The sequence below is a fragment of the Mus musculus genome, chromosome 2 (assembly GCF_000001635.26).
Source record: "Mus musculus strain C57BL/6J chromosome 2, GRCm38.p6 C57BL/6J".
In the NCBI taxonomy this organism is placed as follows: Eukaryota; Metazoa; Chordata; class Mammalia; order Rodentia; family Muridae; genus Mus; species Mus musculus.
Genome location: NC_000068.7, coordinates 125,126,549 through 125,147,843, shown reverse-complemented (window position 1 = coordinate 125,147,843; position 21,295 = coordinate 125,126,549). Strand labels below are relative to the sequence as shown.

At 40.3% G+C, this 21,295-nt stretch overlaps 1 protein-coding gene across 4 annotated transcripts; it reads right to left on the bottom strand.

Moving 5' to 3' along the window:
* Positions 1-11,778, bottom strand: Ctxn2 (cortexin 2). Of its 4 annotated transcripts, none has more exons than XM_006499833.3 (2): positions 11,142-11,778; positions 1-443 (listed from the first exon to the last, which is right to left on the bottom strand). In XM_006499833.3, the coding sequence occupies exon 2, from the start codon at positions 387-389 to the stop codon at positions 141-143; it is 249 nt and encodes an 82-aa protein (XP_006499896.1). In that variant the 5' UTR covers positions 390-443; positions 11,142-11,778; the 3' UTR covers positions 1-140. The 4 variants fall into 4 exon arrangements, with proteins under 4 accessions (XP_006499896.1, XP_006499898.1, XP_006499897.1 ...); XM_006499835.3 differs by lacking the exon at positions 11,142-11,778 and adding an exon at positions 11,049-11,134; XM_006499834.4 differs by lacking the exon at positions 11,142-11,778 and adding an exon at positions 10,794-11,018.
* Between the last annotated feature and the right edge of the window lie 9,517 nt (positions 11,779-21,295).

Below are 21,295 nucleotides of genomic sequence, written 5' to 3'. Positions count from 1 at the left end.
TGGTGGATAAACCAATCATAGATGTTTATTGAATGTCATGAATGGAATGATTTTCTCTCCAACAGCACAGGCAAGCTAATTACAGATGTGTTTATCACATGTCTCAATGGAACTGGGAATACCATGAATCAGAGCCACTATCAGGCAAGTGCATACTCAAAGGTCCCCTTATCAAACTCTTCAACTTCATCTTCCCATGTAGAAGAGGGCATGCTACTATATGGGTCTAACAGAATCTTGAAGCATCTGATAATGAGAAGTCCCAAGAAAATGCACAAGATGCCCACAAAGGCAAAGCCGGTCTTTTGCTCCAGAGACAGGGAGGATTCAGAGACTTCGTGGACACTCATCTTTGCTGAAGAATTGCCACAGTAGGTGCTACTCATCATTCACGGCTGCATCGTGGTGGCTCTTCAGAGTTCCTGCCGGAATCGGTTCTCTGCCTAGGTACAGAGTGAACCCAGTTTAGTTTCATCCACGTGTGGCAATTGGACAAGAAGTTATAAAGGCAGTTATTTTCAAGCCCCCTTTATTTGTCAACAGTGTTTGAAGGTATCAGATATAGGTCAGAATGAAATTGGCACTAGAAATGTGTACTCCATAGCAGTAAATGCAGAATTGTTAATGGACACAGAGATCCATGCCTGCATACTTTAAACAGAAAGCAAGCGTGGACATGACCATCATACCATTAGCACATAGTGCCTTTTATTCAATGGGAGGCAGTTGCTACTGCTCTTTTGATCTGAATTTTCATCTAATTTTTCTTTCATTTTTGCACATGGAGATAATAGCACAAATAAAATGAGTATAAGCTGTTCCCACTGTTTAAAGTCCAAACTTCAAGGTCTCTCTCCAGGGCTATCTTTTAAAATGTATTTACTTTTATTTTATGTGCACTGGTGTTTTTGGATGCATGTATGTCTATGTAAGAGTGTCAGATCTTGGAGTTATAGACAGTTGTAAGCTGCCATGTAGGTGCTGGGATTTGAACCCTGGTCCATCTGGAACAAGAGTCAGTGCCATTAATGGCTGAGCCATCTATCCAGACCTCTCCAGGGCCATTTTGTCTGAAACAAAACCTGATTCTTTAAATGGCTGCAATATATTTTTTGTTTCAACTCTTGTTTGCATAGCTTCTTCTCCATGATTTGTGCCGTGTGTGTGTGTGTGTGTGTGTGTGTGTGTGTGTTTGCGCGCTTGTGCAAGTGTAAGAGAGAATTTCTCACTCTGTAGTTCTATAGTCCAAGCAGTCCCAAAAATCATGGTAATCCCTCTGCCTCAGTTTTCCTGAATGCTGGGATTACAGGCAAGAGCCACAACACCTTGTTTAAATGTCACATTCTTAAAAATAAAAGCATATTTTAAAAATTACATGAATACAGGCAATGCCCAGCATTATACCCACAAAGAGAATAGCACAATATCTGTGGACATTAACTACCTCCCAACATCCATTCATTTACAAAAAAAAAAAAAAAAAAAAAAAAAAAACCTCTAAATCAGTGGTTCTCAACCTGTGGGTCACGGCCCCTCTAGGGGTTGAAAGACTCATTCTTTCATGGAGGTCCCCTAAGACCATTGGCAATATAGGATATTTACAAGATGATTCCTAACAGTAGCAAAATTACAGTAATGAGGGGGTCACCACAACATGAGGAACTGTATTAAAGGGTGGCAGCATTAGAAAGGCTGAGGACCGCTGCCCTAAATAAACATAAAATCCAAGTTTAAGGTGTGTGTCCTTTGTAATTCAGCTAACTTTAAGACAGCTCGCTAGTCTGCCTTCTAACCCATTTCCGTCCCCATTCCCCTTGTCAATGATTGATATCCTAAAGCTGCAACTAAAATTTTAACAAAGTTGACTTTAAATAAAATGGAGTTCCTTGTTTATTTTCAGAAAAGCAACTGAACACAGAAGTGGATGCTCACAGTCAGCTAATGGATGGATCACAGGGCTCCCAATGGAGGAGCTAGAGAAAGTAGCCAAGGAGCTAAAGGGATCTGCAACCCTATAGGTGGAACAACATTATGAACTAACCAGTACCCCGGAGCTCTTGACTCTAGCTGCATATGTATCAAAAGATGGCCTAGTCGGCCATCACTGGAAAGAGAGGCCCATTGGACACGCAAACTTTATATGCCCCAGTACAGGGGAACGCCAGGGCCAAAAAGAGGGAGTGGGTGGGTAGGGGAGTGGGGGTGGGTGGGTATGGGGGACTTTTGGTATAGCATTGGAAATGTAAATGAGCTAAATACCTAATAAAAAATGGAAAAAAAAAAAAAAGAAGAGCCTTAAAAAAAAAAAGAAAAGAAAAAAGAAAAGCAACTGAAGGAACTGGAAAGAAGGCTCAGTGGTTAAGAGTCTTTGTTCTTGCAGTGGGCAGTGGATGGGGTTCGATTCCCAGCACACACACATGCTAGCTCACAAATGTTTACAACCCTAGTTCCACGGCAACTGATTCTCTCTTCTGGCCTCCAAGGGCACTAGGCATGCATCTATATAGAGACATATACATGTACGAATCATCTCTATGCATAAAATAAAATAAACTTTAAAAAACCACTAAGATAGAACAAGAGATGGGTGAGGATGAATGGAGAGCGTAATAGGAAGGCTTGGAGTTTTCAAACTAAAAACAGAGATAAACACTGTATTTTGTTTTGTTTTTTGTTTTTTGGTTTTTGGTTTTTTTTTTTTTTTTTTTTTTTTTTTTGAGACAGGGTTTCTCTGTATAGCCCTGGCTGTCCTGGAGCTCACTTTGTAGACCAGGCTGGCCTAGAACTCAGAAATCTGCCTGCCTCTGCCTCCCAAGTGCTGTAATTAAAGGTGTGCGCCACCACCCCGGCTAAAAGCTGTATTTTATAAAGAATTAGATTGCAGAAGAGCTGGCTGTATCTTCAAACTTCCAAGGGCAGGGATACTCCCCACTTCTGCAGTGTTGATTGGTTGGCCTTTTGGTCAATAAAAGGGTAAAACACTTTAAAATCCCTTTGTAGAATATCTTTACACAATGGAGTACTACTCAGCTATTAAAAAGAATGAATTTATGAGGCAATGGATGGACCTGGAGGGCATCATCCTGAGTGAGGTAACTCTATCACAAAGGAACTCACACAATATGTACTCACTGATAAGTGGATATAAGCCCAGAAACTTAGGATACCCAAGATATAAGATACAATTTGCTAAACGCATGAAACTCAAGAAGAACGAAGACCAAAGTGTGGATACTTTGCCCCTTCTTAGAATTGGGAACAAAACACCCATGGAAGGAGTTACAGAGACAAAATTTGGAGCTGTGACGAAAGGATGGACCATCTAGTGATTGCCATATGCAGGGATCCATCCCATAATCAGCTTCCAAACGCTGACACCATTGCGTACACTAGCAAGATTTTGCTGAAAGGACCCAGATATAGCTGTCTCTTGTGAGACTATGCCGGGGCCTAGCAAACACATTAGTGGATGCTCACAGTCAGCTATTGAATGGATCACAGGGCCCCCAATGGAGGAGCTAGAGAAAGCACCCAAGGAACTAAAGGGAACTGCAACCCTATAGGTGGAACAACAATATGAACTAACCAGTACCCTGGAGCTCTTGTCTCTAGCTGCATATGTATCAAAAGATGGCCTAGTCGACCATCACTGGAAAGAGAGGCCCATTGGGTTTGCAAACTTTATATGCCCCAGTACAGGGGAACGCCAGGGCCAAAAAGGAGGAGTGGGTGGGTAGGGGAGTGGGGGTGGGGTGGGTATGGGGGACTTTGGGGATAGCATTGGAAATGTAAATGAGGAAAATACCTAATAAAAATTAAAAAATAAAAAAATTTAAAAAAGGAATATCTTTCCACCCAATTGTCTTAATGCCCTAGCAAATAAAAGTGTGCTTTGTATTTAAAAAATTAATTTTTAAGCTTTAGTTAAGTAATTCAGAATGATCTTGCCAAAGGCTGAGTTCTTTTGTTATTTATCTTGTAGGAAGCATGGGAAACAGGATTAAGCAATATTTTCTGCTTCTGATTTTTTTTTTTTGAAAAAAAAAAAGTCAAATTAATGGTGTTTGTAAGCTGCATTTAACATTTTTGGGAATGTGTAGGTAAGAGGAGCCAATAACACCCCGTGGCTAAGAAGGGGTACTCCTCTTGCAGAGAATCAAAGATGGGTTTCCAGCTTCTATGCCAGGCAGCAACCCATACACCTGGGTAACTACAGCTCCAGGGCACCCAGTGCCTTTGCCTCTGAGGGAAGCAGCACCCATGTGTGTGTACCTACACACCCACTCATAATTTAAGACAAAAATAAACCTCTAGAAACAGAGGGGCCGATAGCCTTGGTTTGGTGGTGGATACTAGAGTGTGCCTGTAGTGCGGGACTTGTGGCCTAGCAGCTGGCAGCATCCCCAGCACTTGCTATCTTCCTTCAAGAGCTGCCTCAGCTGCAGAGAACTGCCCTACCAAGGGTGAGTTTCCTCTTGGGAAGGATGCTGTTCAGCTATGTGTAGCTCTGGCGCTCCTCATGCTGTCAGTTGTGGATATTTTGGGTATGTATCACACAACTCAGCTCCTAGCCACACCTGCTTCATTCTCTATTCTTTTCCAGGTTTGGAGCCCCAAAGCATTTCTTAATAAACATTTGGGCCACCAAACTCTGCCTCGGAGTCTGGTTACTGGAACAATTAACATCATAGGACCTAGAACATCTGAGCAATTTTAATGCTTTGTTCATCTTGCCATTGCTTAGGAAACACCTAAGCAGAATCCAGTTAGGTATTTTAAAGACATCATAGAGTAAACATGTACATGAGGTCATAGCTGGTCACACGAGAAGCAATCTAACTGACCTTGGATTAGTAATTAAGCTATAGATTCTGTTACCTATTTATTTTTAAAGATTTATTTATTTATCTTATGTATATGATTACACTATCACTCTCTTCAGACACACCAGAAGAGGGCATCAGATCGCCTCATTACAGATGGCTATGAGCCACCATGTGGTTACTGGGAATTGAACTCAGGATCTCTGGAAGAGCAGTCAGTGCTCTTAACTGCTGAGTCATCTCTCCACCCTGACTCTGTTATTCTTAGTAAAATCTACCAAACAACTAAAATGACAAACCAACAACAGCAACAACAACAACAAAAAAATGTGTTTTCCAGAAGCAACAATGAACCACTCAGCTCATTTGTTTGACTGAACTAAAACAAAATCCCTCCCTAGGTAGAGATAGGAAAGCCCCCCTTTTGGATGCAATTTATCAGACATATGCCAAGTCATGCTTTGTTCTTAGATTCTTAGACAGTAAGTGAGTTAATGAATTAATGGAAAAAAGAACCCTTTCTAAATTTGCATATCATCTTTATTCAATCAGTATCTGAACTGGAATAAATTAAGTATGTGGATGGATACAGTCTTTGAAGAATAAAGTTATTTTTTAAATCTAATTCTAAGCTATCCAGAGAACTTGAAGTTTCATTTATCAGCAGTTGACATAACCAAGAGAACTTCCATTTGGTTTCAAGCCTGGCCTTGAAGATAAGCACTACAATGCAACAGCTCAATCACTGTCCCTCCTCCTCTCCTCTCTCCTATTAAACTGATTAATGCGGCACTCTCAAAAAGACACGATTCTTCATGATCAGAGATGGAGAACGGGGTTTTTCCTACCAACTCTGTGAATTTCCCTTTATTTTCTAAGGAAACTATATCATTATCATTTTATTTTAGCACTAATCTGTACTAGAAAGTACAGATATCAATTTTATATTTGATCTCTGTGATTTTTTGTTTATTTGTTTGTTTGCTTATAATTTCTGGTGTAGTTACCCCTTCCTTGCTGTCCAAGCCTTGGCTGTTACCCTTTGCAGGAGGGGTATTGTGAGAAACTTCAAATTTTCTGAGCTGTGTGGGGATGTGAAAGGTGTGTGGATAAAGAATTTCTCAGTAAATGAAAAAGGTAACCATGACAACAAACCTAATTTGTAGTGCTCAATCTTTCTATTACTGGAACAAATACAGAAGAAATGCAGTGCTGTATTAGCACAGACGCTGAAAAGTGACCCAAATCTTTCAGGTTGAGATGGGGAAGTCTAAAGGTTGAATGAGTTTAAGGCAACATACGATTATTTTCTTACCATTTTCATTGAAAAACAAAACAAAACAAAACAAAACAAAACAAAACAAAAGTGGAGACTGAAGTGTGTCAGGGCTGTCCTTGATGCAAGTTACTGGCGAACTTGGTAACAATGTGCCCTAGTGAGCATTACACCTTTATGGAAGAGGCAGACATAATTATTTAAAAGTCATAAATGGCGAAGACTTGACTCCATAACCTGCTCTAGATTTTATAGCCTGGAGATATGCTTTCAAAGGTGACTAAGCGTGAAAAAGTGAACAGAGTTATGAATAAGATAAATGTTTCGCTTTTTGAAAGGAGGAGGAGGAAATTATGAAATGATACGTTAGTAATAGTTAGTGTGACTAACTAACATTCACTAGGTAACTGCCAGTGCTAGGCAGGCACTGAGGAGAACATAGGAGAGAGGCAACCTGTACTCTTCAGCTTTCCACTGCAGGCAAACAGCAAATCATCGACTTAAAAGAGAAAAACTTCCTTCTGGCCCTCTGATTTGGTGGTTTCAGCCATGGTCGTGTGACCCTGCTTTTGGTTCTGGAGTGTGGCTCAGGAGGGCAGCTATTATCTTGGCAGCTGGAGGGAAGGAAGGGACAGGGTCTCACTGTCTTCTTCAAGGTCATCTCTGCAGTGACCTAACGTTTTTCAACAAAGCCCATCTCCTCCTAAAGGCTTTACTTTTTCCCAATAACCCCATGGCTTGGAGTCAGGCTTTAACAGATGGGTCTTTGAGGAAAACTTCAAATAGCAACTGACAAATTAGCCCTTTGTTAATTTGATGCTAAGCATGATGAACTTGGGACTTGGGACAGCATGATTTAGTAATTTTGACAATTCGTGGACCTTCTTTTATTGTCTCTTTGTAAGAAAGATGTGAGATATGCCTAGTTTTGTAGTGTTTTACGTATTTTCACATGCACTGTGCTATCCTAATAAGTACCAGGCTCTGTAATCATGAAGATAGGTCTTTAGTGTGGTATCACAAAGGTCTAGCCTTACCTACATACTCTTACATCTTTTAGAACAGTGACTAAAACAGTGACTAGGTTGAAGACATTGAAGTGATGATTACAAACTTCCACGTAAAACTTGGCTGAAATCATATGGAGCTACCAGAGTTGAGATTCAAAACAGTTCTGATGACTCAAATTCTGAGATTAGCAAAAATATTTACAAAATTCTCACATTTAAAGATAAAGAACTGAAATATGTGAAATGAAAATGAAGGAGATATCGCTTGATAATTCACATGAAATAAGTATTCAAATTACAATTAATCAAAAATTCATATAAGTTGATGATATAAAGTTGATGATATAATTGACAAGCAGAGACAATCTTAGCTTGAATGGGAACAAAGGATCCAGAATGGCATTGTCATTATTATACCCCAGTCAAACAGAAATGATTTAATAGGTAATCAGCATTCAAAATATTTATTGCACTGTTGTTACATGGGAGTAGATATCGCCTTTCCTCTCAAATAGCTTCCAGCTAACAAGAGAGGGGAGCCATGTTCAAACAAGAATAAAACAATTCAGTCTTCTTATGGGTAATGAAGAGGAAAGCAAATTACATTCAACATCTATTGCATTTCTCTCATGCAGTAGTGACTTGCACATATTTTATCTCAACAACCATATTGATTAATTTTCTTATCTTACATATTTATGAGATTAAAAAAAACAATGCTTCATGTAAGAAGCAATCAATGAAGGACTGTATGAGTCAAGTATGTGGAAGAGGATGTGGGTTTGAAAGCTATTCATCAAGATAGGATTTGGAACCCAGTGAAATGTAGTGGACCATGAGAAGAGACTCATCAGTGATAGCTCTGCTCTATTAAGCTTGAACACATGTGAAAGCAACATTTTCACTAAACAGAGTGAAGAAAAGAAGAAACATTATAGACTTACAATGTAAGTGTGGTTCTCAGGTAAGGAGTCAATTCAGCTCACTTTGTGCAACATGAAATCCCTAGTAGGGCTAATACTTTGAGTATGATCATTGAGTAAAACTGGCAGAGATGTATAAAGGCATGACTGAGAAATCCCAGTAGTCAGAAGTATTTGCAACCTTAAGCTTAAGAGAAGGCAATTATTAAAAGAACATTGAAGAAGGCGGTAGATACATCAGACATCTGAAGGTTAGACTTGTTCAAGCTGGATCCAGGAGAAGGTTGTTGCAAGTCCAGCAAGATGCTCTTTGCTATTACTGAGTAATACTGAATATAGGAAAAACAAGCTACCAATAATCCATAATCCAGTTCCCCTTGAAAAAGGAAAATTACATCTCCTAGTGGACTCAGAAGAAGCGCTCAGGATCATGAATAAATCCACAATAGGAATTCACACAGAGCTAAGAAAGCCACAATTTCTAGATGAAACATTGAAAAACTTTCTCATTTTGAAGTAAGAATGGAACAGCATTGATAAACGAGGCCAGATATCAGAATTGTTTCACCAGAATAGAAATTTCTAGAATGTTAACAGATTGAAGGAAATGTGGTATAATGGTTAAAGAGAAGATGGAATTGGACGGCAATAAAGTTTGGCAAAACAAGTTTTATTTGCATAAAAGTAAAGGCACACAAGGATAATGCATTCAAATGTAATCATTTTCAATAAGGACTTAACCAGATATTTGATTTTTTTTAAGGAGAATTAAGTCAATTCATATAATGTTTAAAGACCTGTTGTAACTTCCATTTTTAAACAAAATTTGAGTTGAGAAAGAATGATTTTGTTAATATCTTAAAAGGAAAAACTTAGACTTTAATGTTCTTTAAAAGAAAAAGTTGATCTAGTAGGATAGTTGAAAAGGAGAAACACAAAGGTCCAAAAAAGCCTACTCGTTAAGACCAGTTCTGTCTATATAGGCAGATAAAACAAACATGGAAGCCCTTTGGCCTTCATCCTTGAAGCACTTCAAATACTGATGCTTGAGGCCTAGCTTTTTTCAAAGAATTTCCCAAATTTTCATATTTTATTTGACATACAAAATGAATTCTGCGTCTCATTTCAATAGTAACCAAGTCTGAAGTTTTTAAAAAACATATCACTAAGTTTTCTGAGCTTTGTCTCTTTCCATTAGTATGGAGTATAATATTATATAATATATTGCTAGCAACAATGTCACAAACAAATGAAAGTCTTCAGTTACAACACTGACTACTTCATGATGAACAAGGTCTCAAAGCCACTTTTCACCTGGGATTAAAGACACATTTTCAGTAATTGGAAGAGATAGAAAAGTACACTCATTAGGTTCCATAGAACAGATATTGTAAAGCTAATGTCAGGAGGAAAATAATATTTTAGTACTATGTTCACTGAGACATAGAAAATGAATGAATTATGAGAGAAATAGATTACAAAGGAACAAAGCTATGAATTGATTTTTATTTTACAAAAGCCCATATGAAAACCAGCAGTTGTCAAGAGAATAAGTGAATTTTTGAAAAAAAGAGTTGAATGTAAGCCAAATCCAGGTAGAATTTACTTTAAGTGTAATATACCCTGGGTTACTAACATCATCAACACTGCTCCGATTAACCATCAGCATCCCTCTATGGAATGATTGAAATACTCAAGTGTATTGTTATATGAATTCTGACACTGATAAAAGATTGTTAATTTTGAATTAATGATTCGATACTTTGGTAGTGAGCAAGCACATTCAATGTGTCTCTTTTCTTTCATAGCAAACGTCAGATACAGGGCTCTCTAAGTCCTGATGAGTCATAGCATTGGCCCATGGCAGTACCTGTAGATATCAAAGGGCCCTATGTCATGGAGTCACTTTGTAGTTAGCAACAAATAACTGACAACAACAACAACAACGTCCTCTGTGCTCAGTTGTTTACATCATATTATTGCCAGTAACTGACTAAAGAGAGTATTTTTATACCTGCTATGTAACCTTTCGTGTTCATGAGTAAATGTGGTAGGTAAATTTTTTACTGTGAATTATTTACTGATTAGGAGCTATCAAATTCATTTTTCAAAAAACGGTTATTTAATTGCCACAGATTAGCATGCAGTTGCAGAAGCTAATGGTAAAGTGTAGGCACCTCCTAAGAACCTCCCATGTCTTTATTTTAATCAACAGGTTTTCCTTCTTGTTTATTTATCTAGCAATAACATCATAAACATTAAATCTGAAATAGTTATACTTGGAGTGCAAGATGATTGCACTCTAATGAGAGGATACTTGTAATTTTATGAAACAAGACATGCAAACTCAAGCTTAAAAAAAAATCACAAGCTCTTCTGTACAAAAACAACAGACCCTTCATCAAATATAAAGGTTGCTAAATCCTGTTTAAATAAGCAATAGCAGAAAGCACTACTGAGGCCACATCTGTACACAGCTATCATTTAGGAATGGATGTGTTGGAATCAAAAGAAAACCTTAAATTACAAACCCAGATGTCTTCATCATGCTGAAGTGCATGCATTTTGGTTTCCTAGAGTTCCAAAACCTCGGATCTTCAAGAATCTACCCCAAAGCTCTGGAGACGTCAACCTTGAGAGATTTTCCTTAAGAGAACAACTGGCTGGCTCCTCAGACACCCATTCCTTCCAAAGCACTGGTCGATCTGAAAATTCTCAACATGTCTCACTAAAGAAGCCTAGACCATTGCTAGTGTTCTACCTTGCGTTGTCGCCAGTTGCCTTCTACATATTAAACTGCAGGAAGCATGGAAACTTCCTACAAGACACTATGGGAGAAACATCAGCAATCTGTATACACACAACACGTTTTCTTTCTTTCTTTTTTCTTTCTTGACAGCATCAGCAGCTGCAGAGGCATTCGTTTCTTTTTAGAATTTGAGCTCACCAAACCTACAAGCTCTCCCTGCCCCCCACTCGGCTCTCCTGTTTCTAAAATCCAAGAGAAAAAGGACACCTTCTCCTGGGGACTGGCGCTGGAACCCTGTTGGTGAATGCTGAGGAAGGGGGAGAAAGTTACTTCGCAGGCAGCAGGGATGGATGGGCTCACCTTCCATGTTTGTTGCCATGGAGATGAATTCCAGCCAGTAGACTTGTTGGCAGGTTTGTCTGTGCTCGCCGATCTCGGTTCGTGTAAACGGCGTGTTCTGAGGACCTGCGTGGAGTCACAGGACCGTGGGTAGCGCTTTCCTGGCCTACGTGTGTAAATAATGTCTGTGTCTGGGTGAGAGACAGGACACGGGCAGCCGCGGAAGGACCCGTGCGCGAGTGTTTGCAGGAAAATGTGTGTGCATGTGTGCCTTTCTCCGATGTGACAATGTGTAAATATTTGCGAGTATGTAGATGTGAAAGCAACGAGGTGGGACGTGAGATAGGGAAGGGACTAACAGCAGCAACAGGGTCTGGTTTTCAGGTCCGTCAGAAAAAGCAGAGACCAGGGCTCGTTTTCACTCACATCGCATCCTGAAGCTTAGCAATCGGGGTTCGTCACTATTTGTGCATCTTGGGGTAGTGAGGATTTAATTAATTCATTGCGAAAATCCTTGTCTCTGTTATGTCCCCAGCTGTGCCGAAGGCATTTCGCTGTGAGTGGAAACAGCAGTCCCGGGTTGTTAGAAGGCACTAGATTTTTATGTTTCCTTTGATCAGACAAAGGAAAAAAACGGTGTGAAAAGTGCACTGGTTTAACCGAATACTGATGCGTCACTTAGTCTTTTGGTGTTCATTTCCACTACCCACGCCCCCTTTACTCCACCCCACCCCTTCCCGCAGACGCCCTGGAGCTGTCCGCAGTGCTGAAACGCTGAAGCTGACCTCTTTCCTGCAAGAAGATACTGAACTACCATTGTGACAAAACCATTAGGTAGATGCGGTGCAGGTTTTCTAAAACGTGGTTGAATATTCACATTGTAAACAGACCTCACTGGAAGCAAAGCAGAACACGTTAAAGCAACACAGCCACCGGCCCTCTCACCTCTCCTCGAGAGGTTCCTCCACACTCACCTTTAGTATTATTAACAGCCATCATGTTTTGTCACGATTCCCAGAACCTATCCTTGGCACGCACCTGTAGATTCCCTACGAACTTAATTGCTCATCTTATGAACTCTTCAGTCGTTAATATTTGAGAAAATGCAGATACAGAATTTGTACATTATCATTGCTGCTGTTGTTATTTAGTGGAGAACTTGGGCGTGACGATATTTGACAAATTTTATGACTATCTAGAGTATTATCACTTAGGAAATGAAACAGTCTTACAAAGATGTTGCACAGAGTGTCAGCCACAAATGGAATATCTACATCATTTCCTTCAAATCCCAAAGACTATTGAGGGAGAGGAAGAGGAAAGATGATGAGAACCAGAGGGTAGACAAGAGTGAACCGGTGTTTTCTGAACAAGTCTACTTCACTCATAAAGCCTGCTTTACCCATGAACTCACACTACCGCATAAGACCTGCACAAGATCAAGCCAGTCAGCATTCTAACATGGTATGGGGAGGGGATCATGAGCACCCACCTACTTCTGGAGGAGGAATAGACATTTTAAAGGGTGTGTCCCCTGATTGGTTGATCAAATTTCTGTGGATAGCCTCATACCTAGGGGCAGGAGTATATGGTTAGCACAAATTGGGCTCAGTGGATTATTTTAAAAGGGAGGGCATGAAGTTGAGAGGAAGTAAGTTGACTATGGGTGGTGGACCTCAAGAGGGAGATGAATATCACATGTTCTATAAAATTCTCAAATATAAAATACAAATATTTTAGAAGCCACACAAGTATATTTGGGGTTTATATGAGACAATCTTTTGAAAAGTTGTCCCTCTTTAAGTTTAGAACTATGAAAACATCTTAAGGAGTAACAGCCTGCTGTGAAGGAACGAGGATGTCTCTTCTTCTAGTGGCATGCTCAGAGCTTTGCTGACTTTTTCTCAAGTGTGTTAAGGACTGTGTCCTTTCTTAATACTATGGAATAAAACAGTTGCTTGAGTTTTAATGTCATTATGACTTTCACGTTGGTGAGAGTCAGCAGATGCTAATTCGGTAGGTGTGAGTTTATGTCTCAGATTATTAATTCCTCTTGCTACGACACTCCAACTAGCAAGGCACTAAAACTATTGCATTCTAGCAATGCAGTTCCTTGTAGATTCAAAAAAAATGAGGTAATTTTCTCTCATCTACATTTTAAGATTGCTGTACTGACTAGAGAGATGACTTAGTGGTTAACAGCTCTTGCTGCCTGTGCTGGTTTAAATAAGAATGCTCCCCTCAGGTGCATGTATTTGACTACATCGTCCACAGCTGCAGTAACTGCTTTGGTAAGGATTATGAGGTGGTCTGGTTGGAACAGCTGTGTCACTGCGGGTTTGCTTTGAGATTTCAAGACTCTTTCCATTCCCATTGTCCCTGTCTCTCTGCCTCATACTTGTGGATTAAGGCGTGAGCTTGCAGCTGCTGTGCCTGCCAGCCTGTGGTCATGCTCCCTGCTGTGACGGTCAGGGACTCTGTCTGAAAGTGTGAGTACTGAATTAAGTACTTTCTTTTATAAGTTGCCTTGATCATGGTGTTGCCTAAAATCATGCATGGCTCTTATCACAGCAATAGAAAAGGAACTAAGACATTGATCTTCCAGAGGACCCCAGCTTGGTTCTCAACCACCTGATGAAACTCACAGCCCATTGTAACTCCAGTTTTAGGGGACCAGAATTCCCTTTCTGCCTCTTAGGACATCAGTACATACATGGCATACATAAATGTAGATACATGAAACACATAAATAAAAAAGTAAAAATAAATCTTAAAGAGGATACTGTTGTAAAAACAAACAAACAAACAAACAAATAAAAGAAACCTAGTCTTTTAAAATAAGCCCAGAATTTACTCAAGTGAACAATTTGTTTGCACACCATTAATAAAATATTTGTGAATTAATGACTTAATTAATTTCATTCTAATTTTGGTGGTTTATGGACCCAGGCTATGTTTTTTTTTTTTTTTTTTTTTAAGATTTATTATTTATTATATGTAAGTACACTGTAGCTGTCTTCAGACACTCCAGAAGAGGGAGTCAGATCTCGTTACGGATGGTTGTGAGCCACCATGTGGTTGCTGGGATTTGAACTCCGGACCTTCGGAAGAGCAGTCGGGTGCTCTTACCTGCTGAGCCATCTCACCAGCCCGGACCCAGGCTATGTTTGACTCCTCTCTCTCTTGTGTGTGTGTGTGTGTGTGTGTGTGTGTGTGTGTGTGTGTGTGTGTGTGTGTGTGTGTGTGTGTGTGTGTGTGTGTGTGTGTGTGTGTGTGTGTGTGTGTGTGTGTGTGTGTGTGTGTGTGTGTGTGTGTGTGTGTGTGTGTGTGTGTGTGTGTGTTAGGGGCAAATGACCCACAGTAGATGTTTAGAGGCTAGCATACAACTTGCAGGAGTTAGTTCTCTTTTCCTGTCATCTGAGGCCTAGAGATTGGCTTAGGGGGAAGCACCTGTGAGTGCTGAACCATCCTGCCAGCCCATCCTGTATTTCCTCATTGTTCTCTGCAATCATTGTTTTCCAAGCCTCGCTGAAGAGGTCAGAACCAAGTGACATGAATCTGCTATAGATGAGAATCTCACGTTAGAAACCATTATCATGGCTAGAGATGTTAATTGTCATTTTATGACTTTCAATATGGTTCCATGGTAAATGTTCTTAATCTTAATCCTAATCTTAAACAGCTGGGTGCTAGGGTTAAGGAGATGATGGCTCAGCAATTAAAGTGTGTGCTGCAACTAACAACTGGTGCAGTAAATCTCCAACCCCAATAAGCCTGTGCAACTACCTGTAACCCCAACTTCAGGGGATCTGTTTCCTTATTCTTGTGTCTGTGCGTACTCACATACCCTTACATACACACATGCACATGCACACACAGACATACAGAAATCTTTAAAAATACCTGGATGTTACAACACATCTGATTTCCACCTTGTCTAGAAAAATGGGACAGTGTTGTTGTTTGACTATTGCTGTCCAAGTCCATACATAGATACTGCAGGCTTCGCTGGGTGGTTTTTTTTTTTTTTTTAAGTTTTAATTTATGTGTATGAGTGTTTCGACATGTATGAATTTGTATCATTTGCATGCCTGGGGCCTACAGAGGTTGAAAGAGAGCATGGGATCCCCTGGAATTGGACATGTAATGGTTGTAAGCCACTATGTGGGTGCTGAGAAGCAAGCCCAGGCCTTTGCAAGGGAAACACGTGCTGCTGACTGCTGAGCTGTCTCTCCAGCCCCCTGGCTTTCTATTTTTAAAAATCCATACATCATTTAATATAGTGCTTCCAGTTAGTGCTTTGGAACTGATGCCAAAAGAAAGCTTTAACTGTAAATTAGGTTTGTTGTTAGTCTGCACATGACCTTGACCTTTTCAAGCTACATGGAAGGTGGTGATGCTCTCAAAAGTCTGTAAGGTGGACCATCCAGGAGCATGTGACAGATTAAAAATCCATTATGTTCCACTGCTTTTGCTAGGTGCTGGGATCCAGAGATAAATTAGATGTGTTTTCTGTCCTTGGGGAGATTTGTCATTGTAAAGCAGTGTAGAAACGTCTACCAAGTTATACTGCTACAGAAATTAACATACTACATATATTTTACTTTCCATTGCAAAAGGACCATTGAAGAAATGCACATTGCAATGAACACATGCTCTTCAAATTCTTGCACAACTTCCATAGAAACTACTGAGAGAAATGAGACTCACAACAGCCTTCTAAAGTGATGAGGCTCACCCATGCTTTCAAAGCCTATGATCTACTATCAGAACTAAAAACCACGTATGTGATTGACATTGTACAACCCCAGATAAAATCGTCTTTAACATGCCTTGGTGCTTCATGTTTGCATAGCAGGACCTTGCGACTGAGCCATCTCCCCATGAACCCTGGAGGTGTTCATTTCTACCTACCGTGTAAGAATATGTGGAAGTTGTGAGAACTTAGAAAGCACAGCAGCCAGCCTTACTCCGGAATGTATGGAAAGATCATGTTACAATGAAATATAAAGCCAGACTTCACTAAATCAGCCTAGGACCCTTTTCAGAGGATGGTTTGCTTGCCTGAAGACTCTTCACTGGAGATTTTTGCTCTCAAGTCTTTTATATTGGGATAATTTCCTAAAGTCACAATAAAGCCAGAATGGTGCTTTCTTCTTTTCTGAGGAATCTGCATCTTGTCTTGTTGGTGGTTAACTGAGGTAGAATCATCTAATGTGACTGGTACTCTTATAGAACAGTACAGTTGACTCAAATATTAGTAACATAATTACTATGTGGAAGAAAAAATGTAGACTAATTTTTGTATAATTACTTTATTAGAGTAACTTAGTTTTCCATTTAAAATTTGAACCTAGTAATTTTAGAATATATTTAGGCAATTATTTGTATTTTGAAGTTGATTGCTTTTTAAACACATTCCTCTATCACTCCTGGATGTCCTTTTTTGCCTTTGCGCTCCATGGTTATTTTAATCTTTTTGGAGGGAGGGATAAGGATGCTTTTGAAATCTTAGTAAGAAATATGTTACCTCTCCAAAAGAGACACAACTGTAGATTTTCTGCTCTCAGAGCAGCATGTCCTGTACTCCCTGGAGATCCCAAGAGCATTCCAGGAGCCCATTCAAAAGCCTCTGTGACAAACTAGAGCAGGGGCTCCTTCGTCCCCAGTGTGCAGTTGGGTAAAGAGAGCTTTGAAGTTCTTTCTTTTTTCTTTTGCTTTTTTCCCCTCTGTTTTGTAAAATCATAGTTTGCCTCCTTTCTTTTTACCTTAAAGCTCCTCCCCCCACCCCACCCCCGGGTCATTTTATCATCTTCCATCTCAGGACTATCAGGTGCTGAATGTGCTAAAATGGGATGGGAGAGTTTGGTAATGGGATGATTTGGACCGAATTAGGAGATGACAGTGTTGGACTTTGTCAACAGTGAAGAAACGGCCTGAGTGGCCTGAGAGGAGACTCACGCTGATGGTAGTCCAGCATGGACAATGACCTTACGCTGGCCGGTTTGATGAGTCTCATTGGCAATGTAATATTTTACTAGGAACATTTTTGCAAAGAAAGATGTACCTGATGTTTCAGCTCTGAGTGATTATTAACATGAGGTTTCACTTAATTGGTTTTAATTTTACTCTTCACATGCCTCTATGGTTTCATTTAAACCAGAACTTAAGCCCTTAAATAGAATATGCTACTTTCGCCGGGCCATGGTGGCACATGCCTTTAATCCCAGCAGAGGCAGGCAGATTTCTGAGTTCGAGGCCAGCCTGGTCTACAGAGTGAGTTCCAGGACAGCCAGGACTGCACAGAGAAACCCTGTCTCAAAAAACAAACAAACAAACAAAAGAATATGCTACTTTCAGCACAGTCTTCACAAACTTTTGAGCTGGACAATATAATACATAGGAACTAACTTACGTTATTTCAAAATAAGTCTTTTTTTCCTGTTACAGTATACAATTCTATAATATCAGCTCACCAATAAATAACTGACAAGTGAGGATGTCAACAAATTGAGGGAAATTGTTGTTTTATACTTGCTTTTCTCTGTATGTTTTGACTACCAAGTGAAAACCAAATAGCTAAGTCCACGTGCACAGCTGGACTGGGCAAGCTCTGAGATAGTGGTCTGTTGCCCAGGGCACATTCACGAACTCCCCCTTTCCTCTTGGCTCATCTGGACTGCCTGGGCTATCTTGAACATTCCTATCTAGTGATTTTTTTTTTTCTGATCATTTTTTCATAACTCAATCTTCCCTTGTATTCTCCCTGTTATTTTTGTTCTTAGTCAAATATGTGAAGTCTAAATATATCATAAAGTACATTTGGTTTCCCCTGCTTCAGTTATGCTATCATTTGCCTTAGGCTTATAGATGCCTCTGTAGTGGTTTTGACAAGTGGCTTGGAAATTGCACTGTGTATGACCTGTGACTAGTCAACATCGTCCTCATCCTTCCGACCTCACCTTCAAAAATCCCTTTCTAGGTGCTTTCCAACCTCAGTTCTGCCAATGAAGAACAGTGTTGCAAATTTCCCAGGAAGCAGAGGAGAAAGTATTTGTCCCAGCAGCTGCTGCAGGTAATTTGGTGGGTGTGGTGGTTTTGACTAGGAATGGCCCCATAGACTTATGTGTGCGTGAACGTCTAGCCCATAGGAAGTGGCACTATCAGGAGAGGTAACATTGTTGGAGGAAGTGTGTCTCAGTCTCTTCCTGCTGCTTGTTGAACTGTAGAACTCTCAGCTCCTTCTCCAGCACCAGGTCTGGCTTCAAGCTGTCATGCTTCTCACCATGATGATAATGGACTTGACCTCTGAACTGTAAGCAGCCCCAGTGGAATGTTTTTCTTTATGAGTGCTGGGGTCTTGGTGTCTCTTCGCAGCAATAGGAACCCTAAGACAGTGGGTCTGAACAAGGGCAGACAGGGTGTTGCACCAGCACCCTAGGTGTCTCCAGGCCTTCACAGCTCACAGAGACCAATACTGGTGGTTCCTCCTGATTTTTGCCCTTCCTAATTGTTTTAAACTCTAACAGTAACTCAACTTCTGCTCTTCCAGCCAAAGCGGTTGTCATGAAAGCATAAAGGTCTCTGCATGAGGCCCCTCCTCCTATAAAATATCTAAAGGATGAATCAGAAACTTTGCTTTTTTTTCCCACCTGAAACAGAAATGAAAACAATGGAAATACATGCTATCAAGTTTATTTCTATTCACAATAATAGATTCCATATATCTTAACATACTTAAGCTGTGAACAAAATCCATTGACGTGAAATAGATTCAGTCTACTCTTCTGTAACGTATTATGATAAGAAAAATCACATTTGGAACACAGCTTTGTGTTCTCAGAAAACACTTCCCAGAAGGTCACACCTCAGTGATGCTGGTCCCTTCTTAGTCACTGCTAATTTCTTAGCTCCAGCTAACCAGCTTCAATTGTCCCAGTAGTCCTTCCTACTTTTCACTCTTTAGCCAGAGCCATATGGCTGAAGATGCCAAGGTCTTCTGCTTTCTGTGGCTGGAACATGGCTCCACTTACTCTATTACCAGCTTTCTGTTTTCCAACTCTCCTCCTAAACTTAGCTTTTCTGGACCTTGCTCTATAGATTGACTTGAACTCAGAGATCTGCATGGCTCTGTCTTCTGTAATGCTGGGATTAAAGGCGTGCACCACCACGCCTGGATTTAAGCTTTTCTTCACCTAGAACCTGCTTTGTCCCTGGGTGGCCTTGAATTTAGAGATCTGTTTGGCTTTGTCTCCTGGGATTAAAGATCTGTACCAGCATGCCTGGATCTAAATTTAGCTGGGTAGGATCTTGCCCCCAAAATCCCTTCATCTGTTATCTTCTAGAATATAGGATTCAGTTCCATGTCACTTCCTGGTGCCCCTTTAATACTTGAACCATATATTTTATATTTTTCCTTTCTAAGCTTGCTATGCTTGTTCAAAAGGCTCTCCATGAGACTTAACCAGAGAACAAAGTCTTTGTTGGGCTTTTTTGAGACTTCCTTTGTCAATGCAATTAATATGAATCTCTTTACCTTAGACTCAGGTAGACTCTTCAGACAAGGGCAAAAAGAAGCCAACATTCTTTAACAAAGTACCACAAAAACTGTCTCTAGGTCACATTCTGAAATTCTTCTCCACACTGAAATCTCTCCGTCAAGGTCTGCACAGTTCAAATCATACTCAGCAACGTCTTTCATATTCCTACTAGGATAGCCCATTAAGCCCCATTTAAAGCATCCCACTGCTTTGTAAAGTCTCAAAATCCATATTCCTCCAAACAAAAGCATGGTCAGGCCTATCACAGTAATACTACAGTCCCTGGTACCCATTTCTATCTTAGTTAGGGATTCACTGCTATAAACAGACACCATTACCAAGGCAACTCTTATAAGGACAACATTTAATTGGGGCTGGTTTATAGGTTCAGAGGTTCAGTCCATTATCATCAAGGTGGGAGCATGGCAGCATCCAGGCAGGCATGGTGCAGAAGGAGCTGAGAGTTCTACATCTTCTTCTGAAAGGCTGCTAGTGAAAGACTGACTTCCAGGCAGCTAGGGTGAGGGTTTTAAACCCACACCCACAGTGACACACCTACTCCAACAAGGCCATACCTTCTAGTAGTGCCACTCTTTGGGCCAAGCACATACAGACAATCACAAGTAGTTATCGTTATCTGTATATTTCCTATCAGGAAATAAGATGAAGATGGTTGGTTTTGTTTGTTATCCTCTCTATCAGCTTTTAAGGATTATCTTCAAATACTCATAGCAGCACAGGGATTGGTCCTGGCAACTTGTCATTCTAAAAACTTTACTTTCTGTCCCAAATACTATAATTAAAGCTTGAAAACAGAGCCAGGCGGTGGTGGCACACGCCTTTAATCCCAGCACTCGGGAGGCAGAGGCAGGCGGATTTCTGAGTTCAAGGCCAGCCTGGTCTACAGAGTGAGTTCCAGGACAGCCAGGGCTACACAGAGAAACCCTGTCTCAAAAAACCAAACCAAAACAAAAAACAAAAACAAAACAAAACAAAACCAAAGCTTGAGAACAATACTTCAAAAATATAAATATTTCAACTAAAGACTACATCTAATACAAGATAACTAATTACCTTGGTACTCTTTAGAGTTTGATTGCCAAAATGAGGACAGATAAATCTCCATGCCTTTGGGTGGAGGAAGCTGAATTCTTCCGTGTCCTAAGGAGAGGTAGTATCTCTTTCTGTACAGGGAAGTGGGCAGGGCTCCCAGCAATCTAATCTGGTTTGGCTTGGAGTTATTGAGTGACGCCACCAAGGTACAGGCAGGGTGACTTAAGCGAAGGAAGCAGAAAGTGGTTAAAATGTTTCTGTTACCCAGTAATAAACACCTATATTTTCACTATAGAAGGAACTGCAAACAGAGAAGTGCACAGTACTATGGAATATACTGTGTTAGACAGGAGCTCCACCACTGAGAAATAGCCTTAGACCTGTAAACTCTCTTTTTCAAGCTCCAAATAGCAAAGAACACTTACTAAGTGTTTCCCAACTCAGCCATTTCATTTGTCATGTCTCTAGGATGTACCCTGGGTACTTCATTTTCTTAAAAAGATTAAGAAGGCCCATCTGGTTACTATTACTAGCAGGTGATAATAAAGGATAAAGTATGTTAAGGTAACAGTATGATAAGGT

Coding starts and splice junctions, on each gene's coding strand:
- Ctxn2 (XM_006499833.3), bottom strand. CDS start 389: ATGATGAGTAGCACCTACTGTGGCAATTCTTCAGCAAAGATGAGTGTC.